This window comes from Manis pentadactyla, chromosome X, assembly GCF_030020395.1.
Source record: "Manis pentadactyla isolate mManPen7 chromosome X, mManPen7.hap1, whole genome shotgun sequence".
Classification (NCBI taxonomy): Eukaryota; Metazoa; Chordata; class Mammalia; order Pholidota; family Manidae; genus Manis; species Manis pentadactyla.
The window spans coordinates 98,295,318-98,317,342 of record NC_080038.1 but is presented as its reverse complement, the minus strand read 5'-3'; the positions used below and the strand labels follow the sequence as shown (position 1 = coordinate 98,317,342).

The 22,025-nt window shown below is 44.8% G+C and overlaps 1 protein-coding gene across 1 annotated transcript in view; it reads right to left on the bottom strand.

Annotated features, from left to right (window-relative positions):
* Nucleotides 1-13,255, bottom strand: part of NXF3 (nuclear RNA export factor 3) — a 193,287-nt gene extending 180,032 nt beyond the window's left edge. The window contains 16 exon segments of the mRNA XM_057495374.1: nucleotides 6,604-6,662; nucleotides 6,756-6,878; nucleotides 7,017-7,072; nucleotides 7,155-7,223; nucleotides 8,318-8,412; nucleotides 8,645-8,735; nucleotides 8,900-9,007; nucleotides 9,358-9,441; nucleotides 9,563-9,609; nucleotides 9,612-9,642; nucleotides 9,763-9,803; nucleotides 9,806-9,866; nucleotides 9,959-9,978; nucleotides 9,981-10,041; nucleotides 11,034-11,225; nucleotides 13,091-13,255. Coding sequence (XP_057351357.1) covers nucleotides 6,604-6,662; nucleotides 6,756-6,878; nucleotides 7,017-7,072; nucleotides 7,155-7,223; nucleotides 8,318-8,412; nucleotides 8,645-8,735; nucleotides 8,900-9,007; nucleotides 9,358-9,441; nucleotides 9,563-9,609; nucleotides 9,612-9,642; nucleotides 9,763-9,803; nucleotides 9,806-9,866; nucleotides 9,959-9,978; nucleotides 9,981-10,041; nucleotides 11,034-11,225; nucleotides 13,091-13,255 — 1,303 coding nt within the window.
* Between the last annotated feature and the right edge of the window lie 8,770 nt (nucleotides 13,256-22,025).

Genomic DNA, 22,025 nt, shown 5'->3' with positions numbered 1-22,025 from the left:
AAAAACCGGGGATAAAGGTTATTGTTCCTTTTTCTCAACACTGATTTTGGGAGATTACATTACAATCAGCTACCGCTCATGTGTTTTGTTTCCTCTCCTTACAGGTGCCCAAAACTGAGGCTCTTAGATTTAAGGCAGAGCCTGGACTGTAGGATAATATGCCCTGAGATCAGAACCACATTCCATCCCTGCTTTTTTTCTTGTGCTTACTCTCAGAACTCTGCTCTAAGAACAGAAGAAGCCCAGCATAGTGTCAGGTGCCATGGATTTGATAATTCAGAGTCAGGGCCTCACTCAGCCTCGGAAACTGTGGCATTACTGGTGGACCTCTCCCTCGATGGAACCATGAGAATGCAGCAATTTGTTTCCTTTCTTCAGAGTAAACTCAGGCAGAGCTTTGGGTCTTTGCACCTCTGCTGCAGAGATTTGGATATTGTTGACATGTCTGCCCACAGAAGTACGCTGCAGTTTCTGGATCCACGATGCATTGATCACCTGCAGGCGGATCTGGATCATTTGAGGGAACTCAACACTCTTCTGCCTCAGACGACCTACCTGTACAGCCTTCGTCTGTCTGACATCCACTTTACATGTTTTGCGGGGAGACAGTTCCAAACTTTTCTCCACTGTATTAGGAATCTTGACAGCCTCCAAGAGCTCGACTTGTCTTCCCTGTACATCAGAGATCGATTCCACAGACTTCTCAGGTGAGAGGGTGGGAGGAACCTGGGTTCCCTGCATACCCCATGAGTAAGAGAAGAGAAGAGAGCATGCTTAGATATTCCTACGCTCCTTGTAAAGTATTTCTCCTTCCGCCTCAGCATGGGAAGTGCTGGGAATTAGCATTTTTCCAGTCTAGAGAGAGGTACTTCATGGTGAGGAGAAAGACAAGATTAGAAAAGGAAGCTGTGCTCATTCGTGCATTCATTCGTTCAGACAGCCATGTGTAGACTCTATGATGAGTCTCTAAGTATACTGGTAAAAGTCTCAGTCCTAGTGGTGTCTACAGCTCTCTAGTGAGCAAGAGGAGGCATTCAGATGGAAAAAGTCTTATGCTGTAACACTGATGCACATCCCCTTGGACTGGCCACAGTAGTTAATACTGCCAGATCCTCTTGCTCCTGTTTTCCCCAAGGATTAGACACTTAATGGAGAGGCTGTCATCTGGGAACCAGTCAAAGGGAGCCTCCAGTTGGCTGCTTTCCCAGAACTGTCCTCGCCATATAAGTGACCAGGAGTGGCCATTGATGATGTTGTATATACTAAGTGCATACAATTTTTTTTCACTTAATCTCCTGCACAACTCTGTTATGATAATTACTGGTGTGCACATTTTAAAGATAAAGAACATGTGTCTTAGAGTGGGAAAGTTACTTTCTAATGGTCACCAATATATTTAGTCTGATTCCATAGCCCACATGACAAGTACTGTTGCAAAATAGGTACAGAAGTGACCACAGGGGAGGGGCTGGGGTGGGACTAAACCTAACAAACAGAATAAGATATGTATAGATTAGTTTATTCTAGACCTTAGGTGTATTATTTACGGCTCACTGCCCTGATCCAACACTCATTCTTCTGAAATAACCTTCTCTTTTCTCTCTGCAGAGTGCTGCCACCTCAGCTGAAGACACTGAATCTGTCTTCCTGTGGCCTGTCTAGCATAGATGTCACCATCCTGTCCCAGTGTTTTCCGGCCACCCACCTAAGGCAGTTGAATCTGAGTCACAACCAGATATTCTCAGAGGCTCATGAGCCCTTCAAGACTCTGCTGGAGAGGGCCTCGGGTACCATGCAGCATCTGCAAATAAATAATTGCCTATTAACTGATTCCATTCTCTCCACTCTCCTTCCAGCTCTGAGCCACTGTTCATACCTCCGTTTACTTAGTTTTGCCTTGAACCCCATTACAATGCCTATGCTCACGCGTGTTCTGCAGCATCTAACATCCTTGATGGAGCTGAAGCATGTGATTTATCCTATCCCTGTCCATTGCTACAGAGACTGGTATGCTCCTGACAGTTTGGACCGACAGCATTTGGCTGAAGCTCACGCCCAATTGAAGGCAATCATGCAAGCGGTACAGCGGGACGACATGGTTTTGACTACTCGTTCTATGTGACTCCCATAGTACAAGGAGTCGTGTCAGCACTGATGTGTGGCCACAAAAGTACTCAGTGTTTTGCTTGAAGGCCTAATTTGTAGAGACACATGTAAAATTGTACTTTTCGGGGCAACAGGGCTCAGCGAGATTAGCTGTGTCCTTGACCTCTGTGAAAGAGGAAGTCTAAGAAGGAAGGAGAGGAATTTGGAAGCTCCTGTGTATCTGTTGCCTATTGCCCTCTATATCCTCTTCTGCTTACTAAGTACAGTGTTGGTTACATGATGGGAGCTATCCCAGTCATGTACTATCACTTCCCAGTGCACACGGGTTGGTCCATTTATCGTGTTATAGGCCCTTGGCACGAGTCCCAGAAACTGAAACTCTCCCTGGATGCGGTAGTTGTTGAAGCCACTAATTTCACCCTCGAGGGCCCTGAATAATTCTTGTATGTATGATTGCCTTAGGTTGCTTATGAGAAACCCTATGCAAGGGAAAAGAAACAAACTACCCCCACTGCCTACTGGTGTCTTCTTCATGCTGCTAGCTGCCTCTGCAGGTCTCAGACCCCTGGCTCAATTATTTTTACTTCACATGCACTCACCCCGTGTCTATTGTGCTTTAGGTACTGTTCCAGGTGATAAGAAAGATCAAGTCCCTGATCTCAAACAGCTCAGTGTAACAGCTGCTCCTATGTTTTCTCCACTTCTCCACTCTTTCTTAGGGCACTTAGGAAAATTACGCCTCCATAGCCCAGATTTTTATTCACTTTTTCCCTTACATATAGCTGCTCAACCATCAGGTTATGGCTTATATGTTACCTCCTCAGCTAGGTTTTCTCTTACTTCCCCAGTTAAGTAGGTTTTTATTTGCTGTTGGTCTCAATATGCCATGTGCATGAATATTCCTTCATGGCATATGATATTTCATATGTTTGCTTCCTGTGATCTTCTACTAGGTTTTCACTGCTCTCGATGGTACACACTAACCACACGTGGCCACTGAGTGCTAGAAATCTGGTTACTCCAAAATGTGATGTACTGAGGTGTTAAATACACACCACTCATCCAACAGTTGGTAAGAAACAGGATGTAGAATAACTGATAGTTTATTTATATTGCTTACATACTATTGCATATTATATATATTGCATACATAACACACTGCATGTCAGAGACAGGGAAAAAATAATGTAAATTGTTTATATTTACCTGTTGAAATAGTAGCCCTGCATTTCAAAGATTTAGTATGAAAAGAGTGAAAATGACTAATGAATGATCTGTTTATGTTCACATGTCAGAATGATAAAATGCTGTGTTTCTAAGAAATTGAGGAAAAAATGTAAAATTGCTTGATCTTCTTGCTTACATGTTGAAATAATAACGCTGAACTTTAATGACTTCATAAATAAACAGAAAGAAATATAATTAGTAGTTGGTGCATACTGTTCTCTTCTTGAAATGAGAACAGACTTGTTAAGACAGAAGAATGGAAAGGTAATTGATGGAATACTTATATTGTTTCGATGTTGAAATGACAAAACATGCATTTCAAAGGCTCAGTAAAAAATAATTCAGAGGTATTCTCTCTTGTTGCTTACACAGGCAATAACAAATCATATTTCAAAGACTGAGAGAAAAGAATGTAAAAACAATGAAGAAAAATAGTTGACATTTTTCATCTATGTTTGGTAACAATACACAGCATTGGACTTAGACAAACCTGTTAAAAGCGCTAGTAAGTGAATTGCGTGTACTGTTTCTTTGTTGAAATGGTAACAGATGGCATTTCAAAGACTTTGTCAGAAAAAGAGAATGGACAATCAGTAATTTGTCCATATTGCTTACTTGTTGAAAGTCCACACTGCACTTCAAAGGCTTCCTAAGAAATGTAAAAACTAACAATGTCTTGGTTTCCATGTTGAAATTGTCATTTTTGTTCACTTTTGTGTTAAAAGTCACTAAAATTAAACTCACCTGATTATTTTAAGTTTAAGAGGTTTTCACTTTTATTTTGGTGAAGCTTATACTGCATTTATTTTTGACAGCATTGCACCTGTGTGGGAACTGGGGGAGAAGAAAGCAAGGTCAACAGCACAAACATCAAGCTGCTCTGTGGGTAGCACATTCCTTCCTCTCTGACCCAGAAGTCTCTTGTGTTCTCCAGAATCTATGAAACTGTGGCAGCCTAACTTAACTCGCAAGGAGAGGAAAATAACACACCTTCCATGGTTGAGAGTTTGGATGTTAACAAAGACATCATTTTCCTGAAGAAATGCCAGGGGACTTCATCCTGGTACGGAGGATATGGGGAGGCTCCCTGAGATCTCTCAATTGAATGTCCTCATTCAAAGTAGTGAGGGAGAGCAGTTGAAGGTCCCCAACTGTGCTGCTTTTTGATGAGCGCCTGGAAACTGAGTGGCAAGTGGTAGGAGTACCTCGACCCTAGTCTCACAAATTAGTCAAAGCGTATTTGATTGTTGGCTCCCAATCTTCCTATCTGTATGATCTTGGGCACATGATGCTCTTTTGTGGTTCAGTTTCTTCATCCATAAAAAGTGAAATGACACTATTTACTTCCCAGGCATGGCATGAAGAGTAACCGAGTTCCTCCCATGAAGTGCTTGGCACAGTGCGTGGCATAGGTGCTGTTCAGTCAGTGGGGACTCTCAGTACTTTAGCGATGCCTGGTTTAAGCAACACCGACTGACAAAGGGGTGTCCGTTATAAGGGTGGTGAGGAAAGGCTGTGCAATCAGCTGGCAAGGTTAGAGGTAGAGTCAGTTCTGGTTCATTCGATCTTCTGGTTAGAGGTGCCCCATAGACTGCCAGTGTTCAAGGACCTGTTTGTTACTTTCAGGAATAATAACTACAACAAAGCCCCCAGCTTTGCTGTGGCACTGAATATTTTGTTCTCCCCAGTAATACCAAATGGTGAGGAAACATCTATAAAGAGTGAGGAAAGGATACTGACGTAACTGTGTGGTAACTAATTAGCAGCTAGGACACTGATTGACGGGATCACCAACTCCTCGGATCCATAACTACATATTCTACGTGTGAGGACAGCATTCGGGTTTATGCAGCAATGTTAATGGTGTAGAGAGCTGAATGCGGGTCACCAAGTAATGGCTATCCCAGCATGATGTCTTCTCCCCCTCTCTGCTTCTTATCCTTTACCCCACCAATTTGCAGCATGGCAAACTGGACACAATTATGGAACATGGAACGGTTTTGCACATGCTTGAGACAGCTATTGCAGTGTAGAATTGAGCACGGGAAGTGGTGAGCTTGGTAACTGCTGCTTGAGAGCACTTCTCCAGTATTGCCCAAGAAAATCAGTTTAGTTATATGCTTTTGCTGGAAGGCCCACTTGAGGCTTTTGCTTTTACCCTTTGAGCTGATCATAAAGGCTTTCAAGAAAGATCAAGCTATTGAAGGGCTTACTGAAAAGGAAGGCTCACGTTAGACTGCATGGGTATCCACGTTTCAGGGGCCCATGCTATCATCCGAGTCTTAGAGAGAAGATGGCAAAAGGCAGTGCCTGGGCTTTCGACTCAGACTGACCTGGATTTGAGTCCTGAAACATTCCTTCCACTTTAAAGACAGTAAACAACAAAACCCCATAGAGACCCACACGCTTCCCATGCTCCTACAGAGTTCCCCCCAGTCAGGGTTGGACTTGGTATTCCCACTGAAGGGGATAAATGTTCTCTGAGAGTCAGGGCATCAAGAAAGGGGGGAGCAACTAGGACCCCTACAGTGTGCCACGCCCTGTGACAACAATTTCACAAGCCCATTTAATTCATTTTTCACAGCTGCCAAAGAGGTGGGTACAGTTAGCCCCGGTGTGCAAACGAGGAAACTAGGAGGTTATGTACTTGGCCCGAAGTCACAGGGTGAAGACCTAGGATGAGAGCCAGCAAAGTCGCATGGCCTGTGTTGCTGGTGCTCAAGCTGTGGGGGCCTGACAGCCATGGATGCAGGTCAGACCTGGATGGTTGGGGGAAGATTGGAGGTAGAGAACAACAGCGGGAATAGGAAGGACAGGTAAGGGGACAGGGAAGCTGGGAGAGCTCTGGGAGAGAGCCTGGCTAGTGGAGGGAGCATGGGGCATCTGCAGAGGGGCCCCTGCACAGGATCACCTACCTTGAAGACCCCATTGACAGAGAAGCAGAGCATGGTCTCCTGAAAGCAAAGTGCCCAGGCGCTCAGCACCACCCAAACCTCCCACCCACATGAGGCTCCCTGGGCCAGCCCCAGGGAAGGGACAGGCACTTCCCATATGGAGCCACGTGTCCACCATGAAGGAGCTGAGGTCATGTTGACTTCCTGACAATATGCACAGGGAGCACAGGATGTCATGCTATGTGTGTTTCAGTGGCTTAAACCTCAGATCTGTGGGGGAGGAGAAGCTAGCCAAGGCTGGGGCGGCCTCACACTGGGACCATGACTGGCCTGTCCCACCCCCTAGCTCTGGCAGTCTTGCCCACCACACATGCACAGGGATCCTTGAGCTCCTTTATATTCCTGCTGTCCTTGGCATACTCGCACAAGCCGCTTCTCGGAGAAAAAAGAGGAAGAGGGTTGATGCTCTGGCCAGGTGGGTGTTCCCAGGAGCTGGCCTCAGAGCAGAGTCTGAGCTGCAGTACTCACAGGGCTGGGGCCTCAGAGCTGAAGGGCCAGAATGTCACCCCAGAGGTCAGGGAGAAGCAGGCCTCGATGTGGTAAGCACCCAGGAGACCTTGTCAGTCTCCGCAGTCATAGATCATGTAATAACTTTGGGGGAGCAAAAAAGACAGTCCAGACTGTGCCTGGACCCCACATAGGATTTCAAGGGTGCAGTGAGCAACCCTGAGCTTAGGAAACCCCTCCCGTCCCTGCCCACTGCAGCCTCCTGGTCCCAGGGGTACTTACTGCTGCAGGAATGGCAGGACTAGACTCTCCAGTGCATCGGATATAAAGACACTTCCCTGGAATCAAATGGTCCCCAGAACTACAGCTGGATCCCCTCCTCAGGCACTGCCTAAAACCTGCATGACCCCCCCTCCTCACCATGCACCTTGGTAACATCTTGCGGGCTTCAATACCAGGGATGGTTGGTGGCCGTGAGTCCTGGCCATCCTGGGGTAAGGAAGAAGCAGTCAGCTTTGCAGACCAGGGGGCAGTGCTGGATGATCAGGAGAAGGATGGACCCAGGAGAGGGTGAAGGTCAGGTCGGGTGAGAAAGGTTCCTGGAAATTCTGTGGGCAAGACTGCATTTGGGGTCATCCTTATGAGACCCCTAAAGGCTTTGGGGAACATAGTTGGGAAGGATCCAGAGCCTTTGTCAGATTCCCACATTGGTCGGTTACCATCCTCCTCCCTTCCAGGAGGTTTAAGAGTCAGGTTCAAACACAAAACTTGGGCGAGACCAAAAGGGTTCAGAGGAGGCTGTGGGCGGTGTCAGTGCCCCTTAGAGGGCAGAGTGATCATAGAGTACACTTACCAGGAGGAGTAACCTGGGGAACAACTGCAGGATGGAGCTGCCAGTCAAGACAAAACCGAAGAGTGAGTGAAACTGCAGAACAGTTGTGCGCATGGGAGCAAGCACCCTTAGCACAGGTGCACAACCCAGTGCCTCCCAACCTACACACAAGTGCCCCAGTCTTCCAGGGCCCTGGGCACAACCCTGTGCACTGATGCAGAGGGTGAGTGCTGCCTTCCTTCCTCCCTGCCTCCCTCCTCCCTCAGCCTCTACCTTCTCCATCCTCCTAGGCAGCTCCCACCTCGATGGCCCTGGGACCCACCTCCAGTGCCACAAGAAGCTGCATCTGTACATAGGGTCCAGCCTGCCTCCCCATCCCTGCCTCCCTTCCTTCTTTTCAGGTTCCCCGTGAAGGCCCAAGAGAGGAGCGTTGATAGGGTGGGAGTCCAGGGGTCTGCCACCTCACTGGGGGTCCAGCATTCTGCCAGACCAGGGAACCCCCATGAATGGCCCCAGAGGCAGCCACAGGGTGAGGAGACCCTGTCCAGAAGGATAAAGCCTCAGGCTCCAACTCCATGTGGTGCAGGAAACCCCCAGGTTATCCTGGGATTAGAGTGGGGACCCTTTTAGAGCATGAGAAAGAGGGGCCCCTCTCAGGGCAGGGGAGGGAAGCCCCACATCAGCTCAGAGTCGGGATGGCCTGTCTCTGCATGAGGCCCTGGGCTGGAGGGCACTTCTCAGCCCAGGGCACCAGCATCGGGGGCAAGGCTGGTCGCTCCTGATCCTGGCACACAGGGGGAGCCCTGATTCCTGGAGCACACTTCTGAATGGACATGCTCCAGAAGGCTGGGTGCCGAGAGTAAGGAAACAGACTCCAGCCCAGGAGAGCAGGTGAGCAAATCAGAGGAAGGCAAGGAGAGCTCTAAGCACAGGTGAGGGGCACAGGGAGGGGAGTGTAGGGCCTGAGGACCTCCCAGAGGATGAGGACTGCTGCCTCCTGCAAACAGGCACCATCAGGTGTCGATCAGGCTCCCAGGGGTGACAGAGGATACAATCGACCTTATGTTGGTTGACTTACCTGGGACGGTGGTGCACAGTGGTTTTGAGTCATCCCTCATCTCTTCTGGCTCCAGCCCTTTGCCCTTGTTCAACAGCCCTGCAGACTTCACCTGTAATTGTGGGCAGGAAATGCATGGAGCAGAGAACCATGGCCAGAATGACCCTACACCCCAGTCCCTTCTGCTGCCAACAAATCCACTTCCCTGCCTCTTGTCACCACCCCATGAGCCATCCCACCTTCCCTTCAAAGAAACATCTGGATGCTGAACCTCACCTCATTGCTGGAGAGGTTCAAGTTCTTGATGCTGGAGGTTTTCAGCATAGTGTTAGACAGGACATTCAGCTGTTGGGGTTTCTTATTGCTCAGTTTCAAAGGAAAAAGCTGGGGTGAGGGGACGGTTAGAGTGAGGACCCCAAAAGGGGACATTTGAGACCCCTCTGCCTCTTCTACCTAATCTCTGCCCCCCTCATCATCAACCATGGCACTGGAATAAAGTCTTCACCATGGCCATGTTCTCTTCGTGGATCGGCAGGGAGACAGTCATGCAGTTTCTAGGATTTGGTGCCATTTCAGTATCACAGGTCATCAAGTCTCCAAGAAGCCAAGAGGAGAAAATCAGGAGGCTGAGAAGGGTCCAGCTCAGACAGCTCTGGCACACAGCCATCCCCATGTTACTATCCTGAAGTGTCTTCCTAGGCTGACCCCTGTGCCCTCATCTGACCTAGCATTACTGCCACAGCCACACCAGAGTCAAAGAGGAGTCTTTGGGCACTGAGAGATTGTGGCAAGGCACCATATTGCTTGTCCGTGGTCAGCTGTGGGGTTAGAGATGGGGTTCAGTAATTCCGAGTCTGAGGTGGTGAAGGGGAGCAGTAAGTGGGGGAAGAAGAGGTGGTTTGGGTTGTGGATGCACGCCTTGTCTTGAGTCTGTGTTACCTTGATGTGCCCCACCTTTTCTGTCTTCAGCTCCTTCTGCAGAGAGTGGGGGCCTCCCGGGGCTTCACAAAGATATTTATCTGTGGTGAACACAGAAGGGCTGGGTAAGCACCAGGAACTTGAGCCTTGGGATCAAGCAGGACCTCGCCCGTTTCTTGGCCTCTTATCCCCAGCTGACCCCAGTCGTGCCCTTTACACACCCTTTCATTATCATCAGCCCAAATCTTGCCATTGGCATTTTCAGTGAGAAGGCAATGCTGGCGTTCTCAACAAAGAACTGGGCCTGCATCTTCACACAGTCAAACTGTAGGGACAGTGGCAAGAGAAACAGTATGAGACCAGAGCCATTGCTCTTCCGCCCTGTTTCCTTTCATCCACCCCACTGTTTTCTCTTACCTCGACTAGAGTGAAGGGGCTCTGCACTGCTTCTGAATCAGTTTCAGCAGCCACTTCTCATCGTATTTTATGCCTAATGGAATCTGGGAGCCAGAGGAAAGATGGGAGAAGAGATTAATATAATGAAATCTCAGGTTAAAACAAAACCCACTGTGTCTTCCTTCCAGATTTTTTTTCAGGCTTTAAAAGTATATCTTAAGGTAGGACAGTACCCATCACTGATAACTGTGTACCAGACATGGATTTCCTAAATGCCCTTTCTTTACATTCAGATACTTTTCTTCAGATACTTTTCCTTAATGTGTTTAATGTGTTAAACTTCCTTTTACAGAGTTCTGAGAGACCCTACCTAAGGCACACCTGGCCTGGCCCTCTGACCCTCTGACAAGGACCCCGCAGACTCAACCTCCTCCCACGCTAAACTAAAGCCAAAATGAGCCTTCCAGTGCAGACTTGCTCCATCTCCTTGGCAGTGGTTGCCTCCTTTGCATTTATATATCCCCTCGCATTATCTCTGCAGTCAGTCTGCTCCCCTTACATTGCTTCTCTGCACAGGCCATTTCATGACCTAGGATGCTAACTCCCAGGAATTAATTATAAAGGCAAATGTCCGACTCCTCTGCCCTGGAAAAGCACCTAAAATCTCAACACGAGTCCAACACAACTCCCTCTGTTTGGCTTCTGCAGCTTAAGTCCATTTTGCCAGGACACTCACCTCGATCTTGAACCAGTTCCCTGAGGCCTCATACTGACTTTTCCCCTCCATTCTTCTCTCTGCAGGCTTTCGCTCTCTCTACACTTTAACGAGGGTTTGGTCCTGCTTCTGAAAATTGCCTCTCTAATGACAGGGTGGGATGGCACAGGGAGCACTGTGGGGAAAGCAGAGAGAAGCAAGCAGTCCTTATGTGCACAGAAAGTTTTCTATACATGCTCGCCTCACTGACACAAGGGCTACAATAAAGTTTGTTCGACCTTACACCTGATCCTGTCGTGACACTCTTGGAGGCTGGAGAGAAGAATGATACGTTTCACCACAGGGTTGTGTATTCCACTGGCTGGTCCATTTCAGCCACACTGACTGGTCACTTAGTATCTTACTCAGGTGTGTCCACGTGAGCGTCAGCTGTTGCTGCATCTCCATCTTGCTGCTGGTGGGATGGAGGGTGAATGCCAAAAACGACGTGTTCGGACAAGTTGTTACATCTTCTCCAGTAAATACCCCAACATCTTGCTCTTCTCTGTGAGGGGTTGCCTTTGCTGTTGTGTCCTGAAATTGAGAACAAGTCAGCAATGATCCCTATATCAGAAGAAGTCCTGGGGATGTACCATGGCTGTTGAAGAAATACCACTGACTTTCATACTCTAAGGGAAGTGATAAGAAGACTGAAATACTTCACTACGATTCTCCATGGGAGGTGAGAGGTGGGGCATATTTGCAGAAGAGAAGAAAATTAGCAGAGAGGACAGGGTTTGGGTTTAGGGTTTAATCTGTGATGTTAGTCCTTTTCAGGCTAGGTGACGTGGGGCAAATTGCTTATCATCTCTAACACTCATTCCTTCCTCTGCTCTAGGGTGGTATTAAAATCTACCCTGGAAATTTGGTGTTATGGGACAAGGGTCAAAGGTGATCTCCTGCGTGAAGGAAGAATTAGAGAAATGGAAGATAAATAGGTTAAAAATACCCAGCATGAAGCCTGGAGACACATAAAATGGAGAATATCAAAACACAGTGAGGAGAGAATTAGAGAAGAGGTAGCAAACACATCTTACCCATCTTTGAGTCTTGGAGAGAAGGACAGGGAATAGGGGAGAAGCAGTATTTGCAGAGCTCTTGGCTGAGAAGTTCCAAATTAACAAGATAGCAATTCAGCATAACAATTCTAGTAGCAAACGTACGCTTTGAGGAAAAACATCCCTAAAGAAAAGACCGACATTTCATATTGATGTTAACATAGCAAAGACTGGGAAAATCTGTGACCAGGAGACCTCAAACAAAAGAAATACCAAAGGTTACTTTATAGGAGAAAGAAGTATGATCCCAGAGGGATGCAAGTGGGTGCAGGAAAGAAAAACTAATGGCATTTGTGAATATGTATGCAAAGCTAAGTGAGTACTGGCTATTACAGCACGATGGTACTCATTTCTTCTGTTGGCTAAAATGTAGAGAGAACTGAAATGCGTGACAGTGAGTTGGGAGGGCGTTAGAGCAATCCAGTTGTTCCAAACTTCTGCCATTGTCAGAGGAACCTTAAAAATGCTGGTTTACATTAGACTGCAAACGTGCTTTGTAATCTTAATGGTTAACAACACAAGAATGGGAAAAGGGTATTTAGCTATCTAGCTAAATTAGATAATGCTTAAAACTATTAATAATTTCAAAGAAAAAGGGAGGGAAAAGAACTTGGATCAGGCAAAAATAAATGTACAGTGATATGGTATGTATAAGCCAAATTATATCTATATTTACATGAGAAGTTCCAGACTAAATAGCCCACATAGGGAGACATATTACCAGACTGGTTTAAAACAACAACAATGTAAGGGGGAGGAGCCAACATGGTGGCGTGAGTAGTTCAGCAGAAATCTCCTCCCCAAAACATATATATTTTTGAAAATACAACAAACGCAACTATTCCTAAAAGAGAGACCAGTGGATACTGTACAACAGCCAGGCTACATCTACATCTGCAAGAACTCAGCATCACACAAAGGTGGTAAGATACAAGGTGTGGCCCGGCAGAACATGACTGCTCCCCCACCCCAGTTCCCTGGCAGGAAGAAAGGAGTCGGAGCGGGGAGGGAGTGAAAGCCCAGGACTAATCCACACTGGGAGCATGGACACACAGTGCACAGTGTGCTGGATATTAGAAAAACAGAAGGGAAAAATCTGTGAGCGGATCCCTGCAAGTGGTTCCCCTGGGACAAAAGAAAAGAGAGTGCTTTTTGAAAGTCTTAAAGGGACAGGGGCCTCCCAGATGGACAGAATCGTCCTGGCACACTCAGCCCAGGAGCTGGGAATCCCAGAGAAATCCAGGTGACCTAACTCCCTAGGCAGCAGTACAGCTCTGAAGCCCCTCACAGCAATAAGCAGCCAGCCAGTCATACCACCGGATGGCTTGGACCCTGACATACCAGGCCAATAGTGAGCGAGCTGGCAGCAGTGGCCGCGGCAGCTGAGCAAAAGGCCTGGGAGAGGCCCAAGTGAGTCAGTGGCAGCCGAGTGAGCAACCCGTGTGAGGTGGCAATGGTGGCAGCGGCCGAGCAAGGGGTCCTGGATCGGCCCAAGAGAGCACTCATTCACGGTGGCTGAGCAAGCGGCTCAGGAGCTTCCTGTGCAAGCCTGCAGTGGCAGCAGACTGGCCCATGAGTGACCACACTCCCAGCAGCTGCCCAGAATCTCCTCCCAGTGCACAGCGCCTGGACCAGAACCAAAGGCCGACACCAGTGCTCAGTTGCCCGGTGGGGGTGCCGCTCCCATAGGAGAGCACACCCAGTGTGCCTGCCACTCCCCGCAGGGCTGGGGGCGAACCTGACGGCGACCCCACTCACAGCAGATTAGGAGATTAATCTGGAGGCTGCTTCAGGAGTGTGGCTAAGTGACACAGACAACGGAGAAGGGCAAGGTGACCAACAAGCAGGAAAAGACTTTGTTCTTCCAGCTGACAGACGTGCTACCTGCCTACAGCTACCTCTATCACCATGAAAAGGCAGAAGGCTTCAGTCCAGTCCAAAATTACCCAGACAACCCCTGAGAGAGGGCCTGGGGAGATAGATTTAACCAATCTCCCCAAAAAAGAATTAAAAATAAAGGTCATAACTATGCTGATGGATCTGCAGAGAAATAAGCAAGAGTTAAAGGATAAAGTTGGGGGGGGAATACAGAGATAAAACAGTCTCTGGAAGGACTTAAGAGCAGACTGAATGAGGTGCAACAGGCCAATAATGGAATAGAAATCAGAGAACAGGAACACAGAGAAGCTGATGCAGAGAGAGACAAAAGGATCTTCAGGAATTAAAGAATATTAAGAGAACTCTGTGACCGATTCAAAAGGAACAATATTCGCATTTTATGGGTACCAGAAGAAGAAGAGAGAGAAAAATGAAGAGAAAGTGTCTTTGAAGAAATAACTGCTGAAAATTTCCCCAAACTGGGGGAAGAAATAGTCTCTCAGACCATGGAAGCCCACAGAACTCCCAACACAAGGGACCCAAGGAAGACAACACCAAGTATATAATAATTAAAACGGCAAAGATCAAAGACAAGGACAGAGTATTAAAGAGAGCCAGAGAGAGTAAAAAGGTCACCTACAAAGGAAAACACATTAGGCTATCATCAGACTTCTCAACAGAAACCTTACAGGCCAGAAGAAAACAGTATGATATATTTAATGCAATGAAACACAAGGACCTTGAACCAAGAATACTATATCCAGCACGATTATCATTTAAATATGAAAGAGGGATTAAACAATTCCCAGACAAGCAAAAGTTGAGGAAATTTGCCTCCCACAAACCACCTCTACAGGGTATTTTAGAGGGAATGCTCTAGATGGAAGCACTTCTAAGGCTAAATAGACATCACCAGAGAAAATAAAATCACAGCAAAGAAAGCAGACCAACCAAATACTAACTAAAGGCACAAAATAAAATCAACTAATCACAAAAGCAGTCAAAGGAAACACAATAGAAAACAAAATAAAACACCTAACATATAAAGAATGGCGGAGGAGGAATAAAAAGGGAGAGAAGTAAAGAAGCATCAGACTGTGCTTATAATAGCTTAATAAGCAAGTTATGTTAGACATTTAGATAGTAAAGAAGCTAACCTTGAACCCTTGGTAACCACAAATCTAAAGCCTGTAATTGCAATAAGTACATATCTCTCAATAATCACCCTAAATGTAAATGGACTGCATGCACCAATCAAAAGACACAGAGTAATAGAATGGACAAAAAAGCAAGACTCATCTATATGCTGTTTATAAGAGATTCACCTCAAACCCAAAGACATACACAGACTAAAAGTCAAGGGATGGAAAAAAATATTTCATGCAAACAATAGGGAGAAAAAAGCAGGAGTAGCTCTACTGGTATCAGATAAAATAGACTTCAAACAAAGAAAGTAACAAGAGATAAAGAAGGACATTATGTAATGATAAAGGGGTCAGTCCAACAAAAGAATATAGCCATTACAAATATATATGCACCCATTACAGGAGCACCAACATATGTGAAAGAAATACTAAGAGAATTAAAGGAGGAAACAGAATGCAATGTGTTCATTTTAGAAGACTTCAACACACCACTCACTCCAAAGGACAGATCCACCAGACAGAAAATAAGTAAGGACACAGAGACACTGAACAACACACTAGAATAGATGGTCTTAACAGACATCTACAGAACTCTACACCCAAATGCAGCAGGATACACATTCTTCTCAAGTGCACATGGAACATTCTCCACAATAGACCACATACTAAGCCACTAAAAGAGCCTCAGTAAATTCAAAAAGATTGAAATTCAACCAACCAACTTCTCAGACCACAAAGGCATAAAATTAGAAATAAATTGTACCAAGAAAACAAAAAGGCTCACAAATACATGGAGGATTAAGAACATGTTCCTAAATAATCAATGGATCAATGACCAAATTAAAACAGAGAGAAAGCAATATATGGAGACTAATAACACTGACAGCATAAAGTCCCAACTTCTGTGGGATGGAGCAAAAGCAGTTCTAAGAGGAAAGTACATAGCAATCTAGGCGTATCTAAAGAAGGAAGAACATTCCCAAATGAGTAGTCTAAAGTCACCATTATTGAAACCGGAAAAGGAAGAAGAAATGAGGCCCAAAGTCAGCAGAAGTAGGGACATAATAAAGATCACAGAAGAAATAAATAAAATTGAGAACAATAAAACAATAGAGAAAAATCAATGAAACAAAGAGCTGGGCGTTTGACAAAATAAACAAAATAGATAAGCCCCTAGACTGACTCATTAACAGAAAAAGAGAATCTACACAATCTACAAGAATCAGAAATGAGAAAGAAAAAATCATGATGGACCCCACAAAAATACAAAAAATTATTAGAGAATACTATGAAAATCTATATGCTAACAAGCTGGAAAACCTAGAATAAATGGACAACTTCCTAGAAAAATACACCCTTCCAAAACTGACCAAGGAAGAAACAGAAAATCCAAACAGACCAATTACAAGCAACAAAATTGAAGCGGTAATAAAAAAACTACCCAAGAGCAAAACCCCTGGACCAGATGGATTCACCAGAGAATTTTCTCAGACATATAGAGAAGACATAATACCCATTCATCTTAAAGTTTTTCAAAAAATAGAAGAGGAGGGCATACTTACAATCTCCTTCTATGAAGCCAGCATCACTCTAATACCAAAACCAGGCAAGGACCCCACCAAAAAAGAAAACTACAGACCAATATCCCTGATAACTGTAGATGCAAAAATACTCAACAAAATATTAGCAAACCAAATTGAAAAATACATCAAGAGGATCATACACCATGACGAAGTGGGATTCATCCAAGGGATGCAAGCATGGTACAACATTTGAAAATCCATCTGCATCATCCACCACATCAACAAAAAGAAGGAGAGAAACCAATGGTCATTTCCATAGACACTGAAAAAGCATTCGACAAAATTCAACATCCATTCATGATAAAAACTCTCAACAAAATGGGTATAGAGGGCAAGTACCTCAACATAATAAAGGCCATATAAGACAAACCCACAGTCAACATCATGCTTAACAGCGAGTAGCTGAAAACTTTTCCTCTAAGATCGGGATCAAGACAGGGATGCCCACTCTCCCCACTGTTATTCAACATAGTACTGGAGGTCCTAGCCACGGCAAGCAGACAAAACAAAAAATACAAGGCATCCAGATTGTTAAAGAGGAAGTCAAGCTGTCACTATTTGCAGATGACATGATATTGTACATAAAAAACCCTAAAGACTCCATTCCAAAACTACTAGAACTAATATCTGAATTCAGCAAAGTTGCACGATGCAAAATTAATACACAGAAGTTCGTTGCTTTCCTATACACTAATGATGAATTAACATAAAGAGAAATCAGGAAAAGAATTCCATTCACAATTGCATCAAAAGGGATAAAATACCTAGGAATAAACCTATCCAAGGAAGTGAAAGACCTATACCCTGAAAACTACAAGACACTCTTAAGAGAACTTAAAGAGGACACTAACAAATGGAAACTCATCCCATGCTCCTGACTAGGAAGAATTAATATTGTCCAAATGGCCATCCTGCCTAAAGTAATCTACAGATTCAATGCAATGCCTATCAAAATACCAACAACATTCTTCAATGAACTGGAACAAATAGTTCAAAACTTCATATGGAACCACAAAAGACCTCGAATAGCGAAAGCAATCCTGAGAAGGAAGGATAAAGCAGGGGGATCTCGCTCCTCAACCTCAAGCTCTACTACAAAGCCACAGTAATCAACACATTTTGGTACTGGCACAAGAACAGAGCTACAGACCAGTGGGACAGAATAGAGAGTCCAGATATTAACCCAAACATATATGGTCAATTAATATATGATAAAGGAGCCATGGACATACAATGGGGAAATGACAGCCTCTTCAACAGATGGTGTTGGCCAAACTGGACAGCTACATGTAAGAGAATGAAACTGGATCATTGTCTAACCCGACACACAAAAGTAAATTCAAAATGGATCAAAGAACTTAATGTAAGTCATGAAACCATAAAACTCTTAGAAAAAAACATAGGCAAAAATCTCTTGGACACAAACATGAGGGACTTCTTCATGAGCACGTCTCCCTGGGCAAGGGAAACAAAAGCAAAAATGAACAAGTGGGACGACATCAAGCTGAAAAGCTTCTGTACAGCAAATTACACCACCAATAGAACAAAAAGATATCCTACAGTATGGGAGAATATACTCATAAATGAAAGATCCGGTAAAGGGTTAACATCCAAAATACATAAAGAGCTCACGCACCTCAACAAGCAAAATGCAAATAATCCAATTTAAAAATGGGCAGAGGACCTGAACAGACACTTTTCCAAAGAAATTCAGGTGGCCAACAGACACATGAAAATATGCTCCACATCGCTAGTCATCAAAGAAATGCAAATTAAAATCACATTGAGATATCACCTCACACCAGTAAGGATTGCCACCATCCAAAAGACAAACAACAACAAATGTTGGTGAGGTTGTGGGGAAACGAGACTGCTCTACACTGCTGCTTGGAATGAAAACTAGTTCAACCATTGTGGAAAGCATTATTGAGGTTCATCAAAAAGCTGAAAATAGAAACACCATTTGACCCAAGAATTCTACCTCTAGGAATTTACCCTAAGAATGCAGCAGCCAGGTTGAAAAAGAAAGATGCACCCCTATGTTTCTCGGAGCACTATTTTCAATAGCCAAGAAATGGAAGCAACCTAAGTGTCCATCAGTAGATGAATGGATAAAGAAGAGGTGGTACATATACACAATGGAATATTATTCATCCATAAGAAGAAAACAAATCCTACCATTTGCAACAACATGGATGAAGCTAGAGGGTACTATGCTCAGTGAAATAAGCCAGGTGGAGAAAGACAAATACCAAATGATTTACTCATATGTGGAGTATAAGAACAAAGAAAAAACTGAGGGAATAAAAGAGCAGCAGACTCACAGACCCCAAGAATGGACTAACAGTTACCAAAGGGAAAGGGACTGGGGAGGATGGGTGGGAAGGGAGGGATAATGGGACGAAGAAAGAAAGGGGGCTTTACGATTAGCATGTATAATGTTGGGGGATGCACAGGGAGTGCTGTGTAACACAGAGAAGACAGGTAGTGATTCTACAGCATCTTATTATGCTGATGGACAGTGACTGTGATGGCATATTTGGGGGGTGACTCGGTGATGGGGGGAGTCTTGTAAGCATAATGTTTCTCATGTAATTGTAGATTAATGATAACAAAGTAAAAAATATATAAACAACAACAACAACGACAACAGTAACACTACATCAAATGCTCCTTAAGAGACACATGCAAAATTCAGTGATCTACAAAATTGGAAAATAAAAGAAATATTGGCAAGATGTGTCATTTACACTCTAACCTACCGAAAGCTGGTATGAGCATATTAGTAAATGGAAGGTACCCTTTAAGAAAAAAAAAAATGTTACTAGAGAAAAGAGGGAGATTTGGTTCAGGTAAAAAGATTCAAAGCAATAAGAAGCTATCAATGCAAAGTCTTAATTTGCATGCATGTCCTAACACAGCCAAAATATGCACAGCAAAGACTGACAGAAGTAAATGGAGAAATGGACAAATTCATTGTCAGAGTGGGAAATTTGAACACGCCTCCCTTGGTGACATACAAAGTGGCAGATAAAAATTCAGCTAGATGGAGAAGATTTCCAAATGTGAATTAACTAGATTATCCAGTTTACTTAGTTGAAATAGACCAATGCACATAGTAACTACACATGCAACATTCCAGGGTATGGTATATGCTAGGCCATACAGCAAGCCTCAAGAAAGTTTTATGGGGTAAACACAAGCTACCCTGAATAGCTGACATGAGGTTCAAGGGTACTGGTGGGTTCTCTGCCCCTCGCCCTCCTGCAGCATGAATCCAAAGAACATTTATTTACACCCGCATTCCCAATCCCTCCACCTAGGGGACCGTCCCCAATCTCCAGACCATGGACGTGAGAGGACCACCTGACTCAGGCCCTCCCCCTCAACCAGGGACATAATTCCACCTCAGCCATGACCACCTGCATAGGAGGAGGAGATGTTGTCCATGTGGAACCAGGATCAGTGTATCAGCACCTGCTTGAAACATTTCCTCAAGCAGTGGATGGAGGTCAGCCTAGTCATTTCCCACCCCACTCGAAACAGGGGTGGGCTGGGTGTCCTGTTGTTTGGGCTGGGAGAGGGGACCCAGAATCTCTCCAGCCTCATGGGGATCTCAGGCCAAGGCCTCATCCTTACCATTGCACCCATGGTGTGGCTGGAAGTCAGTGAGTGGCCTGCCACCAATGTCCTCACAGGCTTCTTGTGAAGATAATCTGTGGGCTCTGGAGCTGGCAGATTGAAGAGATCCCAGGAGGGCTGCGGAGGGAGGACAGAGCCAGTCCTAAGCTCTTTGTCGGGGTCACACGAACAAAATGGAGTCCTTACATGAAGCTGTGTCCCCAGAAGCACAGAGCAGAGAGTCCTGGGGACCAGAGACTTTACTTCCTGTAAGTACTGATCCCTGAGTTTGCTACAAGCCTGACACCCAGGGAACCATTTCCAATTGAACCACCTCTGCAGAGGAGGCCAAGTTGAGTGAGGAGGCCTTTGACCCAGTTGCTCGAAGCTACACATGCAGGGAACTCTGTTGGCCAGGCTCTGGGAAGCTTTCATTACGCTGTGCTCCTTCATTCTGGAAACCCAGAGAACTCTGAATGCCAGGTGTAGGCCAGTTTCTGGACTTGCTGCATTGCATCTGTTCTTTCACCTATTTTCCACAAGGGAACCCTGATAGCACAATTACCAGTTTCCAAGGTTGCTGAGACTTACTGAGGTGATGAACCTTGTAAGGAATTTTTCAGGGGCTACATGGCATAAAAGAGATGGTAATTGAGCTGCATGGAATGAGGGTTACCTCTCAATGCATAGCTTTACTAAAGTCTTGCTGCAATATGTGGGGTTTTCTTAATTTAGGGGAAAGTAACAGAATGGTCTGAAAACAGTCACATGGCTGGCATTAACTCCAACCCATTCTGGAGAGAGAAAAACAAAACAAAACAAAAATCCACAAACAGACCCAGAAAAATAAAAAGAAAATAGCATATAGCCTTTGGTGGCTCACCGTAATGAGAGCAGAGAAAACAAATCAGGACCTTTCCTTTTAAAAAGAATATGTATTTCATGTAGAAAATGCCCCCCATTGGTCCGAACCAGAATTGTAGCTCTGAAGAATCTCAGACCAGAGGGCTTTGCAAGGGAGAGGGAAGGAGGCAGGAGCAACCTGGGCTCCAGTGTATCAGGCAGAACTTTGTGGAATTTTTCACTACCATCTGGAATTTTCCATTGCCTGTCTACTATCCCTTCCTGGACCTCTAGGCACTAAGGGAGTAGGTCTAACCCCTGAGAGAAGGGAAGAAACACCTGCACATGACAGTGAACATGTGGGGTAAAGGAAGTGTTAGACAGAAATGTACACACATACGCAGATAAACTGTCACATCAAGAATTGAGATTTTCTTCTATTTTTGGATTGAACAGTATCATGTGAACCTTTTTAGGGCATGGTAAGTACATGTGTACATTTTTTGTCAATTGGTTATTATTTCAAAGTGTTTCTCTCAACAAATTTGCCTAATCACAAAATATTAAGCATTAAAATTATACACTTAAACAACATAGGCAAAAATCTCCTGAATATAAGCATGAGCAACTTCTTCCTGAACACATCTCCTTGAGCAACGGAAACAAAAGCAAAAATGAACACATGGACCTACATCAAACTACAAAGTTTCTGTATGGTAAAGGACACCATCCACAGAACAAAAAGGGATCCTACAGTATGGGAGAATACATTTGTAAATAACAGATCTGACAAGGGGTAAAAATCCAAAATATATAAAGAACTCACATGCCTCAACACCCAAAAAGCAAATAACCCAATTAAAAAATGGGCAGAGGATATGAAGAGACAGTTCTCCAAAGAAGAAATTCAGATGGCCAACAGACACATGAAAAGATGCTCCACATCACTAATCATCAGGGAAATGCAAATTAAAACCACAATGAGATATCACCTCACACCACTAAGGATGGCCAGCATTGAAATAACTAAGAACAACAAATGCTGGTGAGGATGTGGAGAAAGGGGAACCCTCCTACACTGCTGGTGGGAATGTAAGCTAGTTCAACCATTGTGGAAAGCAATATGGAGGTTCTTCAAGAAACTAAAAATAGAAATATCATTTGACCTGGGAATCCCACTCCTTGGAATTTACCCAAAGAATACAA